This window comes from Halichoerus grypus, chromosome 12, assembly GCF_964656455.1.
Source record: "Halichoerus grypus chromosome 12, mHalGry1.hap1.1, whole genome shotgun sequence".
NCBI lineage: Eukaryota > Metazoa > Chordata > Mammalia > Carnivora > Phocidae > Halichoerus > Halichoerus grypus.
Window position 1 is genome coordinate 103712623 of NC_135723.1, and position 16418 is coordinate 103729040.

Sequence of the window (16418 nt, forward strand, 5' to 3'; positions counted from 1 at the left end):
TTGCACACGTGCAATAATTTCTTTATTTCTTTCCTTTTTTTTTTTTTTTTTTTAGAGTGGGGGGCAGAGGGAGAGAGAGAATCTTAAGCAGGCCCCACGCCCAGCATGGAGCCCAACTCGAGGCTCCATCTCATGGCCCTGAGATCATGACCTGAGCCTAAACCAAGAGTCAGACGCTCAGCCGACTGAGCCACCCAGGCGCCCTGTAAGAATTTCTTTAGGGTATGTAACCAGCAGTACAATTACTGGGTAGAAGAGAATGTTCCTCTTCAACTTCATCAGATATTGCCAACTTACTCTCCAAAATGCTTGTTCCGTTTTTTGCTACAACCATTATCACATCCTCCCCAGATTTGCTGTTGTCCAGTTTTTAAATTTCTACCAATCAGAGAGCTGTGAATTTCTTTCAGTCTGTGCACCGCTTACACAAGGTGAGGGTTAGCAGCTTCTCCTATTCTTACCTATCAGAGTTTCTTCATCTTTAATCTCTGCATTTATACCCTTTGCCCATTTTTCTATTGGACTATTTATTGATTTTTATAATTATTGATTAGTAAGAGATACATATGTATTCTGGACACTAATCCTCTGTTAGTCCTAAGAAGTGCAAATATCTTTACCTAGTTTATGGCCTGCCTTCTCACATTTAAATGGTATCTTTAGATACAGAGCAGTTTCAAATTTTAATGAGCTCAAATTGATCAATCTCTGCCTTTATGCTGTTTTCTTCTTAGTCTTTTTTTTTTTTTTAAATCTTTCCTTACTCACTGAATTGATATAATTCTATTAGGCAAATGCTTATCAAAACATTGATATTTTTTCCCAAGTTCCAACATAGGTCAATGAGATTTACTAGTGGCTTTCCTAACATAAGAACTTTGGTATCTCAGTAATCACTGTTCCAATTATTTAAAATGTTAACACTAACTCTAGCAGCAAAAGTTTGTACAAATGGTTTTCAGTTCAAGTGAAATAGTTGATATATACGTGATCTTTTTTAAAAAGGAGACCTTTGAACTGCCCAGACATCTGGTTCAGTATTGAGGACTTGAAAATTAACAATGGCTTAATTGTATGCCCTTTGATGTGGATTACACCACAAACTCGGACCCTGCTCCGCTCGATCTGTCTAGGCCGTTATTCTCAAAATGCCTCCCCCTCCTCCAGCTACTTCTGTTGCTTGCTGGTGCTCCGTATTCGGCCCTACCTCATCACTTAAGCCCCATTAAAAGTCCTCTGGCCAGAGATGGCTTAGACTGTTATCGTCCCTAGCACTTTGTGTAGCATGTTAAAATGGCAGGTGGTTAAATGAAAAGTTGAAAAGACATTTGGTGAATGCCTTTGGACAGGATTGTTTAGACTTCATACAGCTGGTAAATATTTATCTACCACTCAGAAACCAGCGACCCACCTTCCTTTCATTTTCTGCTGGTGAAAGTTCCATCCTTTGAAGTTGCAAGAGGTTATTTTCAGACTCTCTCATTGTTGCCTCTTCGTTCTCATCTTCTGAGCCCAGCGTTCTCCTGGAGGAGGGGCATGGCCCACTGGTACCTTTCAGGCCCCACTCTCCCAACCTCACTGCCTGAAAGGAAGCCCCTTCCCCCAGCTATGGTGCACAGTGTCCTGAGGACCCCTGGCTTGGGTTACATGTCCATCTCTCTGTGCAGTCTCAGAAGATGGGGGTAGTGGGAGGGAGTGTGCTGAACAGATTCTACCACGGGCTCAGGCCATTCCCCAGCCAACTACTAAGGCTGGGAGACAGCACCCCAGGGCCCCCACTAGCCACAGATTGGGGTAGGGGTGGGAGAGATCAATTCCCCAAAGAGGAAGGTGATTCTCCCCAACTCGTTAGAATAAATGTCTACCACACAGAGTATCAGTCCTGGCTCAGATCCTTCTAGTTTCTGTGACCTTGGTCAAGTCCTTGATTTTCACATGGCCTCCGTTTCAGCCCATCTTGCACTTTGTCCCACAATCCTAGTATTGTAGAAGGAATAGCGCAAAGGATTTCTCCTTTTAAAACTTCTGTGTGACATTGATCCTTCCTCAAGTTTTCGAAGCTACAGGAGCTCCACAGTGTACTTATGAGCCCCTGGTACGTAGCTAAATGCCTTAGGACACATTAGCCCCGCCCTTCACCCATAAATAGGGAAGCTAAGGTCCAGACATGAAAGTGACTGCCGTGGGGCTAGACACCATAGAAGGCTCCCAAAAAACGTTCCGGGCTCCGTGGACGCATGGCCTCATGAGATTTGTCATTAGTCAAGATGACAAACAACAGCTTAATGTTTAGTTGCAATAATCGATGGCCAGATTTCTTTATCTAATAAATAGTCGATACTTGAAGAATTAAATTTATGGTTATTAGAGCAACAAAGTCAGCTTTGGGATGTGACATATTGATCCTGAGGGAAGGCAACCAAAGGCAAGGAGGGCCACATGAGTAACTACTTGTCAGCTGGCATAATGGAGAGTGAAGTACGAATCAGGAGTGTCCGGATAGCCCAAATAATTTGGACTCAGAAAAATAAAACAATGCTAGCAAGGAGAAGGTGGGCGCTTGAACTCATTAGGAGCAAATGTGCAACAGACAAACAATGAAAGATCAATTATATTCCCAAGCGGACAGAAGATATAATTTAAAAGATGATTTAACGTTGCTGCTTTCAGAAGTACAATTTTATTTGCTTTTACACAATTCCCAGCGTTGCTATTAGTATTATGCAGGGATTTCACATGACTCTCCAAAACCCAGAAGTGATCAGACAGGAGCTATCCCCTGGGCGGACTGCACACGAAGTGAGGAGCTTTGCCTTGTTCTCTGTCCTTGGCACATCCGTGACGGTTCCTCTCCCTGCTTCCCATTTGTAAAACAGCAAAGGGAAAAGGCAAGAAGCTTGCAGGGCAGCTGCCAGAGTTAAGAGTCTCTATGGTTTGTCTCCCTCTCTGATTTCATCTTATTGTATTTTTCCTTCCTTACCCCGTGATCCTCTGTTTTGTTTCTTAAATTCCACATATGAGTGAAATCATATAATTCTTTCTCTGATTGACTTATTTTGCTTAGCATAATACCCTCTAGTTCCATCCATGTCATTGCAAATGGTAAGATTTCATTCTTTTTGATGGCTGAGTAGTATTCCATTGTGTGTGTGTGTGTGTGTGTGTGTGTGTGTGTGTGTGTGTGTGTGTACCACATCTTCTTTATTGATTCATCTGTCGGTGGACATTGGGCTCTTTCCATAGTTTGGCTATTGTGGACATTGCTGCTATAAACACTGGGATGCAGGTGCCCCTTTGAATCACTACGTTTGTATCCTTTGGGTAAATACCTAATAGTGTGATTGCTGGGTCGTAGGGTAGTTCTATTTTTAACTTCTTAAGGAACCTCCATACTGTTTTCCAGAGTGGCTGCACCAGTTTGCATTCCCACCAACAGTGTAGGAGGGTTCCCCTTTCTCTGCATCCCTGCCAACATCTGTTGTTTCCTGACTTGTTAATTTTAGCCATTCTGACTGGTGAGAGGTCGTATCTCACTGTGGTTTTGATTTGTATTTCCCTGACGCTGAGTGACATGGAACATTTTTTTAATGTGTCTGTTGGCCATTCATATGTCTTCTTTGGAAAAATGTCTGTTCATGTCTTCTGCCCATTTCTTGACTGGATTAGGTTGACATACTTCTGAAACACGATTGCAAAAAGTATCTTACCGGAGTAATACCAGGGACCTCACGCGTCACACGATAAGTCACTGTTAGCAAAAGAAACATCCTGGGGTGCTGGCGGTTTCCTTTGCACACTTGTACTCAAGAAGTGGGGCTGTCTCTGATGTGGAGCTCTGATCCTATGCTAGAAATGAGAATCAAACTTACTGTTGCTCCGTCATCAACTTATCGGTTACCATCTTATGCTTATACTTCGATGCCCCTGAAATTCAAGCAAGTGATGAGGCTCGGGACCTTGGGTTCGCGCACCACCCCACGGTAGATTGTGCAGGTGTGTCTTTGACGTCTCGCTGGTTATCCCACTTGTCAGCACTAAATGCATTATGTAACCTCTTTACATCTAAAATCCTCCAACTCATATAGGATATTTTACTTTTAGGGCACCTTAGGATGACATCCTTCTAATATCTTTATAAAGCAAATGTTCTTAATAATGAGAGAAAAACAGGCTAAGAAAAGAAAGCACCATAAAAAGAACAATGACAGAAAGTAATAACTGAGAAGAACCAGGTGAATATGTAAGTCTCAGCAATGAATCCCTCAAAAGGATCACCTTGGGGATGCCTGAGCTTGTGAGGGTTTAGGCCAGTGTGTGGGGGGGCTGGCTGGGTGCATGTGCAGGTGCACTCGTGGGGAAAGACGGGTTTGTCCTGTTGTACTGAGGTCCCGGGAGAGGCAGGGCCCTACCCTGCTGCTACCACAGGGCACCCAGGAGGGTGGGAGGGTGGGCTCTCACAGAGGGGACGGCATCATGTGATCTGGGCCAGCTAGCTTTCTCACTGGCAAGGTGAGGCTACTTCACTGCCTCCCCATAGGTGGTGTGTGGGGATAAATGAGGATTCTGAGCTCCTGGGGAAACAGGGCTATTTAAATACAAAGTGTGGCTTCATCAGCTTTTCTGCCTTGGCCTGAAGCAGTCTGTGCTCTGAGGGACTCTCCGGGGACTCAGCTGTGCCCAGTACCACAGCCAGCTAGGTACGCACCTGACCACACACGCCAGGCTAGAACTCAGCGCGTGCTCCGCATCTACGCCTGGAGAGCCTCCTTCCCGCACCTGCCTCACGCCACTCACGCCCTTAGCACTGACACCCATCCTGGGGTTGCCACAGAGCAGAATATTCCTAAAGACCTCATTCCCCTAGATTCCTGAGCTTGAAACTGTAAAATCAAGGAAGCACATAGCTCCTCCCCTGGAAAATGGGAATTCATTATAGAGTTCCACAATAGGAGCCGTAAAAGAAAGCTAAGTCGGATAAGCTAACATTTCCCAACTTGAAACATCCATGGAGGTGGTTTTAGACTCTGGTGAGCATACAAGGCACCTGGGAAGGGATTTCCTGACCCAACTTCCAGAAATCAAAACTTGATAAAACTGGCACGAAACCTAGGAATCTGCCTTTTAACAAGGACCCAAACGTGATTTCACTTATTTTAAAGATTTTTATCTACTTATTTGACAGAGAGAGCGAGCGAGCACGAGCAGGGGGAGCGGCAGAGGAAGAGAGACAAGTAGGCTCCCCGTGGAGCAGGGAGCCCGATTTGGGACTTGATCCTGAGACCATGACCTGAGCCGAAGGCAGACGCTTAATGGACTGAGCCACCCAGGCGCCCCCCAAAAGTGATTTTAAAGCGAATTTCTAAGCTTGATGGCGCCTTGAGAAATGCTGGCCTAGGGACTGGAAAAGCAGCCATATCTAAAGTGGGATGCACATACCTCAGGAGCTCTGAACACGTCCATGGAGGTCATGGGGACAGTGGTGTGAACTCTGCGAATTGTTCCACTTACAGCTGACTCTTCTTGTACTTTTCCCATCCTCATGGGGTTTCACCTGGAACGACATTCCAGGTGAGACCCCATGCAGATTTCTGGGGCTCCTTCTCGATGTAGCTCCATCACCTCTAGCACTGAGCCCCACAAATGCCCCCATCAGCCCCTCGAAACTCTGATCTCTCAAGTCATTATGATCGCTGGGTTTTACTTGAGTTTCCCCTCCTCCTCCAAGGTCCAGAAAGTGCTTCCCAGGAGAAAGCTGGACGGTAAGGCCCGCTGTGGTGGTTTCCTCTGTCTTGGTGACCGCAGTCCAGCACTGCGTGTTGTCCAATGCCAGAAAACAGTGCGTTTCACATTTGTCCAGCTTTCCTGCTGTAACATGTGCAGGGAGCCTGCCCCAGCTGCTCTGGCATGACCAGATGTGGCAGGTTCTTTTTCGTTGCTTCTAAGGTCTTCTCTTTCTTGGACATATTTTTTAGTTGCATCACATGCATCTAGGTGTAGATTTCTCTTAACTTTGCTTACCTGATGCTCATCATGCTTCCTGTATTTGTGGACTGATGTCTTTCATTGGTTCTTGAAAATTCTCAGGAGTCATCTTCACAGATCCTGCCTCTCTTCCATGGTCTTTGTTCTCTTCTGTGCACCTCCAGTCCGACACTCTTGTTCTGTCCTCCCGGTTGCAAAACGCCTCAGTCACACTGTTCCATGCCTTTCCTCTTTGCGGTCCATTCTGGGCAATCCATTCCTGCCTGTCCTCAACTCTAAAATTCCCTCAACTGGGTCTCACCTATTTAACCTTTCTGTTGGGATTTTACTCCAACAGTTCATTTTGTCATAGTTTTATGGAGGTATGATTGATACACAAAAACCTGCACATATTCAATGTACACGATTGGATGAGTTTGGACATGTGCACACCTGTGATACCCTCACCATCACCACAATTCAGCAATTACATTTTTAAACAATGCTCTCTTTGGTCCTTTCCTGTTTTTTAATATTTTTTGTTTGTTTGTTTCAAAGCAATACAAAACTTATAGAAAAGTTTAACATAGAGTAAATTCTATGGGCCCACCCGGGGTGATGTCCTGGTATCCTGCCCAGGCTGGGACTCTCCGTGTTGCACTAGTCCCATGGGCAGAGGCCCTCCTTATTCTGCTCAGGTGACTCCTTATCCTGGCCTGCCAATAAACAAGGACATACTCTTCACCCTTTTGATCTCACTTCCCATACTAGGCAGCCCTCTCATGGGGCATGGGGTCAGATACTCAGATCTGGGTCAGCACGGCTGTCTCCACCTCCCCCGCCCTTGCCATGTCACCACCAGTGTCACCTAATGGCTTCAGGACAAGACTGTTTGAGGAGAAGGCTGGGAGGAAAAGGACAGCTACATGGCTCTGTGGTCACTGTGGGGTCTCCTCTTGGTTTCTCACTTTCACTCATTTCTTTAAACAGTTCATATTTTTTGTTCCTGTTAATTTTAATATCTGAGGTCCTTGGAAGTACAATCTACAGTTTTTATTTTTCCAACTCTCAATTACAGTGGTTTCTTCCCTTGTATTTCGTGATCTCTGATTGTAAGTTCACAGTTGGTTGATCTTAAACTGTGAAAAACATGGAAGCATAATTTGAGGAAGCCTTTCCAGGATCTCTGGCTTAATCTGGGAGCCTCATGTTCATACTCTCTCACCCCACCAGAGGACTAAGAACTTATTTCTTATTAGCAGTGCCAACAGGGTACCTTCCCTCGGAGAAACCTAACCTTTCTTATATGCTCACGACTTACAGCTTAGGCCTTTTCTCCCCCCCCCTTCTCTTTTGATCCCCTGGAGATTTAATTTCTAAAATCCAGCAACCCAATAAATTTTTTTCTGCAAAATCTGTTTTAGAGCAGGAGGGAGGGGCCCTAGACTTTTCAGTCCCTATTGACATAAGAGGAAAGCTTCTATATTCACTTTTAACTAAAAACAAAGCTGAACTTGTAAGATTTTCAGTGGGAGATGTATGAAATTGTAAGTGCCCACTAGGAGGTCTTCTTAGGTTTAACCATTTACACTCCTGTAATGCCACACCTGGCAGCAGCTTCATTTAAGAGGATAGAGAAGAAACATGTTAGGGGCAGGGCATTATCAGGTGCTCCTCCCTGCAGTCCGTATAGGCATGCATGAGCTCCTGGCAGAGCTGCTCGTGATTCCCCAGCTGTCACTCAGGGTAAGATGGAGTAGGAGTGGCCCTGGCTCAGCAGTCTCAGACCGTGGGAACTGATACATCTCATAATAGTTACCTGAGTTTATCTTTTAGATCCCCAAACTCAGTTAAAACAGAGCCTAAAGGTCTGGCTTCCTGACAGATGTTTAAAGATCATTCCGTTTTCTCCAGCCAGAAAAAGTGTACCAGCCAGAGTGCATCTTTAACAGGACCAATGATGTTTCATAACGCAGCTGACCTTCTGACTCCATTAGGTTTCTACGACAAGCTAAAAAGTCAACCCAAAGTGAAATCTGCCTGTTGAGAAGAAAAGGGGTTTGTTAAACCTTTACTCACAGTAATTTATCAACATCTTCAAATATTCGGTGTCCATGCTCAAGTTTTTCCAGTGGGTGTCTTATGAAAAAATGTAGAGATGTGTGTCCTAGAGAAATTCATTTTTAGGTCATTCATAACTGAGACAGAGGTCTTTCCTCAATTATAACCTGGCTACAAAGTATCTATGAGATTGTTTCATCTTTGGGTATTTGGTTTTTTGAATCATCCTTCTCAAGATCACCAGGATGTGTGTGTGTGGAGTATTAGATCACCAGTGAAACCAACCTGAAAAACATTTTCTGAGTTAGGAATTCCATCCTCCACAGTTCAAAAAGTAATGCAAGGTGATTAGAGCTTCAAGCCATTTGAAATCCGGATGTGCTGATGTGCTTTCTGACGGAGACTTAGTTATGCCGGGTGCTTACCAAGCTTATCGTTATTATTTTTTGCAGTGATTACATGCAGGTGAATCAAAATAACTTTTAAAATTGTTCTTTGGTTTTTATCTTTTAGATGAGAATTACTTACATTAGTTATTAATCCAGGAAAGCTTATTTTTTTTCAAACATTTTATTATGAAAAACTTCAAACGTATGTAAAAGTTCAAAGAATTTTATAGTTCATGTAGTCTACCACTAAGGTTTTGTCCCATGTCCACCTTCCCATGCAGGAAGCCACCTGCTGCCTGGACTGCGGCGGCCGTTTCCTAAGGGTGTCTTACCTCTCCATGCTGCCCATCGGCTCTCCTGCTGTCGGAGCCGTCTTCCTAAAACACAAATTTTATCATGTAACTTCTGTTGTTAGAGCCTTCTCATACGCCCTACAGCTTCAGGAAAATGCCCCAAAGTCCTGGATGCATCTGGCCCGTGTCCCCTTTGCAGCTCACGGCTTACTTCCTCCTTCCTCCTCCAATACGCTCTGCTGGCAGTTCTCGGTCCCTAGGAAGTCCTCTGACGTCTCTGAGTCTCTGCTCAGCCTCCTCTTTCTACCCCGACGGCCCTTTCTTTCCTTCCCCCGTAAGGCCCCACCTTCGCTGTCACTGAGTCCAGGTTTGCAGCTCCTGTGTACTCTACGACCCCACTGCATCCACAGCCCTCACACCCCAACTGCCAACAAGCACACAAGGCTCCCCAAGCCCCGTGTCCTTTCCTTGACGTCACTCACTAGCACCTCGTTTTCTGGCCTTTCTCGCTGCTCAGAAATGCAAACTCCCACTGACTTCGGCGCTGCGTGGCTCAGCGTGTCGGGTAGCACCTGCAGCCCGTCTCCCGACGCGGGCCTCGCTTCTCCGAGTACGCCCCGCCCCGGCCCTGGCGGCGGCGCCGGCCCCGCCCACCGCCCCGCAGGCCGCCGGCCGGAAAGCGCGGCGCCAACTGCTGCAAAGCGGCGTACGACAGAACCCGGGACCGGACTACGGCCGGCAACCGCTCCCGACGCCGCTGCAAACCCTGCGGCTGCCGGAGTCGAGCGCGGCGGCTGCGCGCCTACTCGCCCTCCGCGCTTGCCCTGCGTCCCTGGAGGCGGCCCGGAGCCGCGGCGCCGCGGAGGCGGTCCGCGCCCGCCCTGCCGGTCGCCATCATCCCGGCGTGCACCGCGGCGGCGGGCGGGCCGGCGGCCATGTTGCGATAGTCTGTTGTTTTCTTCCTGCGGAGGAGCCGGGCCGCAGTGCCCGAGACCGCCGGCCGCCTCCCCCCTGTTGCCGGTCCCGGTCCCCAGTCCCCCGTCCTCCGCCGCGCGTTCCCGGGCTCCGGCCGGCCGGCGGCCCACCGGCCGGCTTGGCGGGGCGACCCTGAAGGCCGGGCCCGCGAGCACCATGGCGGCCGCCCTGGGAGCGGGCGGAGGAGCCGGCGCCGGAGGTACGTGAGCCGCCCCGCGCGGGGGGACGGGCCGGGGCTCCCTCGGCTCGCGTCGTCCTGCCTCCCGCGTCGGTCTCCGCGGCGCGGTGGCCCGCGAGCCTCGGTGCCGGGGCTCGCCTGCATCAGCCGTGGGCCCCTCGGCACGGCGGCGGGTCCCGGGCGGCGAGGCTGTGGCCTGCGGGGCCGCGACCTGCTCAGACCGGCCGTGCGGGCGAGCGGGGTTTGTGGGAGGGGGGCCTCTGACCAGCTCAGGTGGACTCCCGGCCCGAGGCAGAGACGCAGCTGGGGGAGAGAGCCCCATTGTGCAGGAGTGTGGGGCAGGGCGGCATTTCAGAAACTGGGAATCCTTAGGGAAGGACCCCCACTCGAGGGTCTGCTGCTACGTGAGCCCCTCACTGGTCCGGTGAACGTCTGTTAGTGCTTCGTCAGCGGCGTACGGAGACGGATCGGGCAAGATGCCTTTAGATACTGAGTCCGTTCCCTTGCGTGGTTTCTTCTGGTTTCGCAAGCATCAGTGATTTTGACAGGGCACCTAACAAATTCCGGGTAAAAATCACTGGTGAAATTACATTTTGTTGATTGAGGTGGTTTGTTTGTTTGTTTGTTTAATCTTAAATATGGAAGAATACTTGAAAGTGACTTTGATGATTGCGCGGAAGCGCTGGTGAAGGAGCCCCTGGGGTGGTAAAGTGTCGACAAGAGCGTTTGGTGAGCATTAGCGAGCATCGTTCCATGTCCACCCTCGAGGTGTCCTTGAGTCACGCTTCCCTGTGCATGCGTTGCAGGCATCCTGCCCAGAACTTCGGTGTGAATATTAAAACGTTTGTTTGGCAAAGTGGAGGGAACCGCAGAGACTCAACGCAGAAAGGTCCCTTTGGGCAGTACGGTTTGCGCCCCCCGCCTTTCTGTCGGGTGATTCTTTTGCTTGTTCGAGGTGAGGCTTTCTAGTTAAAAGTTGAAAATGCGTGGTGCCCTGACTCGGTACTTCTGGGGCCAGGATCCTGGTTGCGCGTCGTCCTCTAAGTGTGGTCGGGAGCTCGGCCGGGGCTGTCTTCGCGGGAGCAGAGCGCGTGTGCGGCGGCGATTCCACAGGCCGTGGGACGTGCGGGCGGTACACAGACGGCCGCTGGCGTGTCCTTCCGAGTCGCTAGTTTCTCATTTGCGAGATGGTGAATGTCCGTGAATACAGTTCACCTCAGTAAAAGCGTTTCGGTGTCCTTGATGAACTGGAGTCCAGAAGGTTTGAGAACTGCTGTTTTAGAGGAGTAGGTAGGCTCTGTCCTTGATGTTTTGGAGGTTTCCCTGCCGTGTCATCGCAGGCACCTGGTTTCCCTGGCTCTTAGACCACAGCCAGAGTCCTTGCAAGGTTTGTGCGTCCTGTGTGGCCCGGCTCCGAGGGCCGCACCCGACACACCGGGCCCTGCTCTGGCCAGCAGCCCCGTTCCCGGCCTCCGGTGGGGGCTGGCCGCTCCCGCGCGGGCCCGGCGCCCCGGGAGGCCTTCTTGTCTGAGGCACGTCCGCCTCCTGCTTGTTCTCCCTTTTGTTCTGCCTTGTTTTCTTCAGAACGTTTATCCCAGCTTGTAATTGTATTTTGTTATTTGCTTCTTTTTTTAAACAAAATCTTCCCCCTAGTCTGTAAGCCCCATGAAGACAGGACTGCTGCCCGTTTTACTTGCCACTTATTCCAAGTTCCTGGCACATTGTATATGTTCAACAAGTAATTTGACAAGTGAGTGAGTTAAAGTATGAAATATTTTCCTTATGAATCCTTTTGTACCCTTTTCTGTGCATATGTAAATTGAACATTTTTAGCTTTGTGGACTTTTATGGTACCAACAGAATCATGTAGTATTCTGCAGTTCGCCTTGTTCACTTAAAAGTAGGTCCTGAGGGTTGGGGGGGGGGCACCTGGGTGGCTCATTCGGTTAAGCATTTGACTTTGGCTCAGGTCATGATCTCAGGGCCCCCGGGATCGAGCTCCGCATGGGGCTCCCTGCTCAGCGGGGAGTCTGCTTCTCCCTCTCCCTCTGCTCCGCCCCCTGTGTGTGTGCTCTCCTTCTCTCTCTTTCAAATAAATAAATAAAATCTTAAAAAAAAGTAGGTCCTGGGGATCTTCCATGTCAATAGGTGAGAGTTTTATGGGTCTACTATTGAGCATTTAATCATTTTTTTTATTGATGGCCATTTCAGTTATTTCTGCTTTTAAACTACTGTGGAAAATACTGTGCTAAACAGCTATAGACACAAGTTAGTGTGCTTATGCAGTTTCCTGGAGGATACATACCTCTAGAAGTGGAAATACTGTGTTGCAAGTTACATATATTTAACATTTTGATAGCTATTGAAAGTTGTCCTTAAAAAAAAGTTGGTACCACTTTATCCTCCCTCAGTAGTGTGTGGGAGTACCCCATTTCCCATGCCCTTTCTAAGAATCTTTTTAATTTTTGTTCATCTTGGGACAGAATAGCCATAATGTTGCTATATTTTCCTGATCTACAGAGAAATTAGGCATTTTTTCGTATATTGTTTGTGAATTGCATGTTTATATCATTTGGCTTTTTTTTATTGGGTGGTTGATCTCTTTGTCATTATTTATATATTTTTCATTCTTTGTATATTTTATCAGGATTATTAACCCCTTTTTTAAAAACTGTGCTTGTCCTATAAATAACTTTGTTTTAAACTTTTCACTATATGGAAGTTTAAAATTTTTACTCTGAAATGTGTCACTTCTTTTTGTAAGTTTTTTTTTTCTTTTTGTAATGGTGTCTCTATGCCAAGAGTTCCTCTATGCTTTTAACATTTTATGATTCTGTGCTTTTTTATATCCAGCTTTAATTCCATATGGAATTTTGTTTTGGGTGTTGTGTGCTTTTGGGACCTATAACAGTTCTAATACGATTTATTGAATTCTCCATCTTTTCCATCTTCGTAATATATTAAGTTCCCATTAACAGTTTTCTAGAATTACTATTTCATAGTGTGTGTGTACATATATATGGGGGTATGTAGGGGTATATGTTATGTATATATGATGGCATGTTCTTTTTCAGAAGTTTCTTGATTAGTCTATGTGTTTAAAAAAGTGTACTTCAGAATCATCAGTCACGTTCTATAAAGAATTCTACTGGAATTTTATTGAGATTGCATTGAGTTTATTTACATAATTTGAGAGTGTTTGATATTTTTACAATATTAACAGGAGTGTTTCTGTCAAGCTTTTCTTTTTTGTCAGTCATCTTTACCAACTGTTCATTGAGTACTTGTTCTGTGCTGGGCACTAATCTAAGAGGCTGGGGTACATAGTGAATATACTAGAGATCTGTACCTTTATGGAACTTACATTAAGTAAATTTTTTTTTTTTTAAGGATTTATTTATTTCAGAGAGAGAGCCTGTGCCCCAGGGAGGTTGGGAGGGGTAGCTCCATGCAGGGCTCCATCTCCAGACCCTGAGATCATGACCTGAGCTGAAATCAAGAACTCAGACGCTTAACCAACTGAGCCACCCAGGCGCCCCAGTAAAATTTTCTTTATGTAGTTTTTTGTTTTATTCTTAAATATTTTATATTTGTCACTGTAGATGGCGTAGTTTTTTATCTTTCTACATTCTCACATTTGTTATTGGTCTATTATAGAAAAGCTTTTTAAAAATATAATTGAATTATATATAGCTGGTTTTTTGAACATTGTTTTAATAGTTTGGTAGTTTAGATTTTCTGGTTAGTCACACCTGCAGAGTCTTCTATTCTGGTATTTATAGCTCTCATTTCTTTTTTTTCTACTTGTCTCGGAGGCTTTCACTGTCAAGTCCTCCAGTATGATGTTGAAGAATATGGGTGGCGAAAGGCATCTATCTGTATTTTGTCATCTTGTTCTGAGTTTTAACGAGTGTTCTTTTAATGTTTTGCCATTAAATATGGTGTTTGCTATAGTAACTGCTTTTTAGCAAAGAAAATTGTTTTTTGATTTGGGTTTTTTATTTTATCAAAGGTTTTTTCTGCATCTGTTGAGGTAATCTATGAGACCCCTTCTTTAATCTCTTAATGTATTGTATTGATAGATTTCTAGTGATGAACCAACCTTGCATTCTTGGTCTCAAAACCTTCTTTATGCTTTGTTCTTTTTAATATATTATTGAATTTCATTTTAGGATTTATCTGTGATCCTAAGAAAGATCAGATTATAGTTTTTTTCCTTTGTATTTGTGTGTGCATGTGTGCTATCCTGTTTTTTTTTTTTTTTTAATGAAATGCTGGCTTCCTAGAATGAGTTGTGAAGTTTTCTGGGACAGTGTAAAAAATCTCTGTATTAAATCTAAGTTGGAAGAACTTTTGTCTGCAAAGCCGTTGGGTCTGGTAGCTCTTTATTTTTCAGTTTCTTCTACCATTATTGGTCTATTTAGCTTTTTAGAAATCTCTGGCTAATTTTTTTTTAAGTTTGTTTAATCTCTACACCCAAAATGGGGCTTGAACTCATGACCCCGAGATCAAGAGTTGCATGCTTTTCTGACTGAGCCAGGCAGGCGCCCTTCTGTGGGTCAGTTTTGATAAATTTTTCTGGAAAAATAATTTTTTTTTTAAAGATTTTAGTTATTTGACAGAGAGAGACAGAGAAAGAACACAAGCAGGGGGAGTGGGAGAGGGAGAAGCAGGCTTCCCGCGGAGCAGGGAGCCTGATGCAGGGCTCGATCCCAGGACCCCTGAGATCATGACCTAAGCCGAAGGCAGACGCCTAACGACTGAGTCACCCAGGCGCCCCTGGAAAAATAATTTTTTATGTTTATATTTTTGAATTAATGTACGGTTCAACACTACCATTTCTAGTGTGTTAAAGGTAAATTTTTTTGAGGCTCATGTGTGTGAACAAATTCTTTATTCTTATACTTGATTGATGATTTGGTTGGGCCTAGAATTCTAGACTTGAATTCATTTTCCTTAGATTTTTGGTGGTGGTGTTGTGTTGTTTTTCTGGCTTCCAGTTCTACTGTTGAAAAGTCTGATGGCATTCTGATTCCTTTGTATGTGACCTTTTCCGCTCCCTGGAGGATTTTAACAATTCCTCCTCAGTGTTCTAAAATTTCGTTAGCCTAGGTCTTTTTATTGTGCTTTGCATTTGGTGGACACTTTAGTGTGGAAATATGCATCTTCAGTTCTGGGAGATTTTCTTGTATTTTTCTCCCTTTCATTTCCTCTGTTCACACCTTCTGAAACTCTTATTATTGGTTTCTGATGCTTCAGTTATGCTTCATAAGAATAAAGAGACAGTTCGTTAAGATGCTTTTGGGAAGATAGGCACTGCGGTAGTTCATAGAGGGAAGTAAGAGATTATGTAACTGAGTAAGGCTGGAGAAGCGCAGCACTCAGGGCTGCTCTGGGGCCTCGGGCAGGCCCCCAGCTGCTGGTGGAGCTGTGCTCCAGGGATGCTCTGAGGCTGCCACTCCTTCAGTAGGAGGGATTTTGTTCCTCTCTGGTCAAATGCTGTTTATCTTTAGCTGTTTTAGCTATGGCGAAATGTGTCCGCTATCCTTGATCTTTTGATATTTTCTCCTCTTTTTTGAAAGGTGGAACTCTAATACTTATATATATATAACACCATTTTAAAAATGTTAACTAAGTGAAGACAGTGTAATTCAATGAGAGTATGTGCCTTGTACACCCCCAGATTGCAACCTATACTTAGTGATTCTGCCTGCATGATTTAGTAGGTGCCATGAATAAGTGATCTTCTTACCTAATCATCAACGAAGTCATAGTTGCCCTCTGATATTTTATATAGGAAATCAGAGGGTATGTTACTACAGTTGCTTCCTAAATAAATGTAAGAGTGCTGTACTTGGTGTTTGGTAGGCCTGAGTTTAAATCTGGTTTTGTTGTTTACTAACTTTCGTTAGTCTTGGTTTTCACATCTGTAAAAAAAAAAGGAAGACTTGCAGTTGGATTGAAGGAGAAAACCAATGTAAGAATGATAGCTTGTTGAAGTAAAATGAAGTCTCTGTTAAGATCTTCAGTAGTGCTCGGATTATTTGAGTTTTATCAGTCTGTGTTTCAGTCAGAACAGAAGCCATGCTATGCATTTCAAGTATGAAGCGATTTTAATACAGGAATTAGAGGCTTACATAATCCTTAGAAAGGTGGAGGTACAACGGTCAGGAAAACTTTCTCTGATAATCTCAGCCTGGTTGTCCGGAGTTTGCCTGGAAGTCCTGTGACCCTGAAGGCTCTTGGGGAATCTCATGGCCTTCTTGGTCTGCAGCACTGCAGGTGTTGACTTTGGACCCTATCAGTTCTCAAGAAGTCACCACTGACTCTCATGGCTCCTGCAAACCCAGGTGCAGCAACATGGTTTTCTGGGGCTCCCTCCTACCTCCCAGACGGCCTCCTGTCCTGTGTGTGTATGTGCTGCCTTTGCCACCTGAGAGTAACTGTAATGATAAGTGGGACTCAAACCTTCTGCGAGTGTCTTGCCTTGCCTCGCCTCGCGCAGTCTAACTCAGAGCCCCACAAAGAAACGTATTCCTGCATTTCCTCTGCACCATTGCG

General features: G+C 45.6%; 1 protein-coding gene and 1 long non-coding RNA gene across 10 annotated transcripts in view; one reads left to right on the top strand and one right to left on the bottom strand.

Moving 5' to 3' along the window:
* Window positions 1-2668: 2668 nt before the first annotated feature.
* On the bottom strand, window positions 2669-9337 carry LOC118521221 (uncharacterized). 3 transcript variants are annotated; one of them, XR_013442963.1, is made up of 5 exons: window positions 9187-9337; window positions 8744-8788; window positions 8041-8128; window positions 5437-5551; window positions 2669-3846 (listed from the first exon to the last, which is right to left on the bottom strand). It is a non-coding gene; the product is annotated as an uncharacterized LOC118521221 (long non-coding RNA). The 3 variants fall into 3 exon arrangements; XR_013442962.1 differs by lacking the exon at window positions 8041-8128 and having other exon boundaries at window positions 9193-9336; XR_013442961.1 differs by lacking the exon at window positions 8041-8128 and having other exon boundaries at window positions 9187-9332.
* An 89-nt stretch (window positions 9338-9426) lies between these two features.
* Window positions 9427-16418, top strand: part of RBM33 (RNA binding motif protein 33) — a 126958-nt gene continuing 119966 nt past the window's right edge. For all 7 annotated transcript variants that reach the window (XM_078059789.1, XM_078059790.1, XM_078059792.1 and 4 more), the window contains exon 1: window positions 9427-9878. In XM_078059789.1, coding sequence (XP_077915915.1) covers window positions 9836-9878 — 43 coding nt within the window. In that variant the 5' untranslated portion in view covers window positions 9427-9835. The remainder of the gene's footprint in view (window positions 9879-16418) is intronic.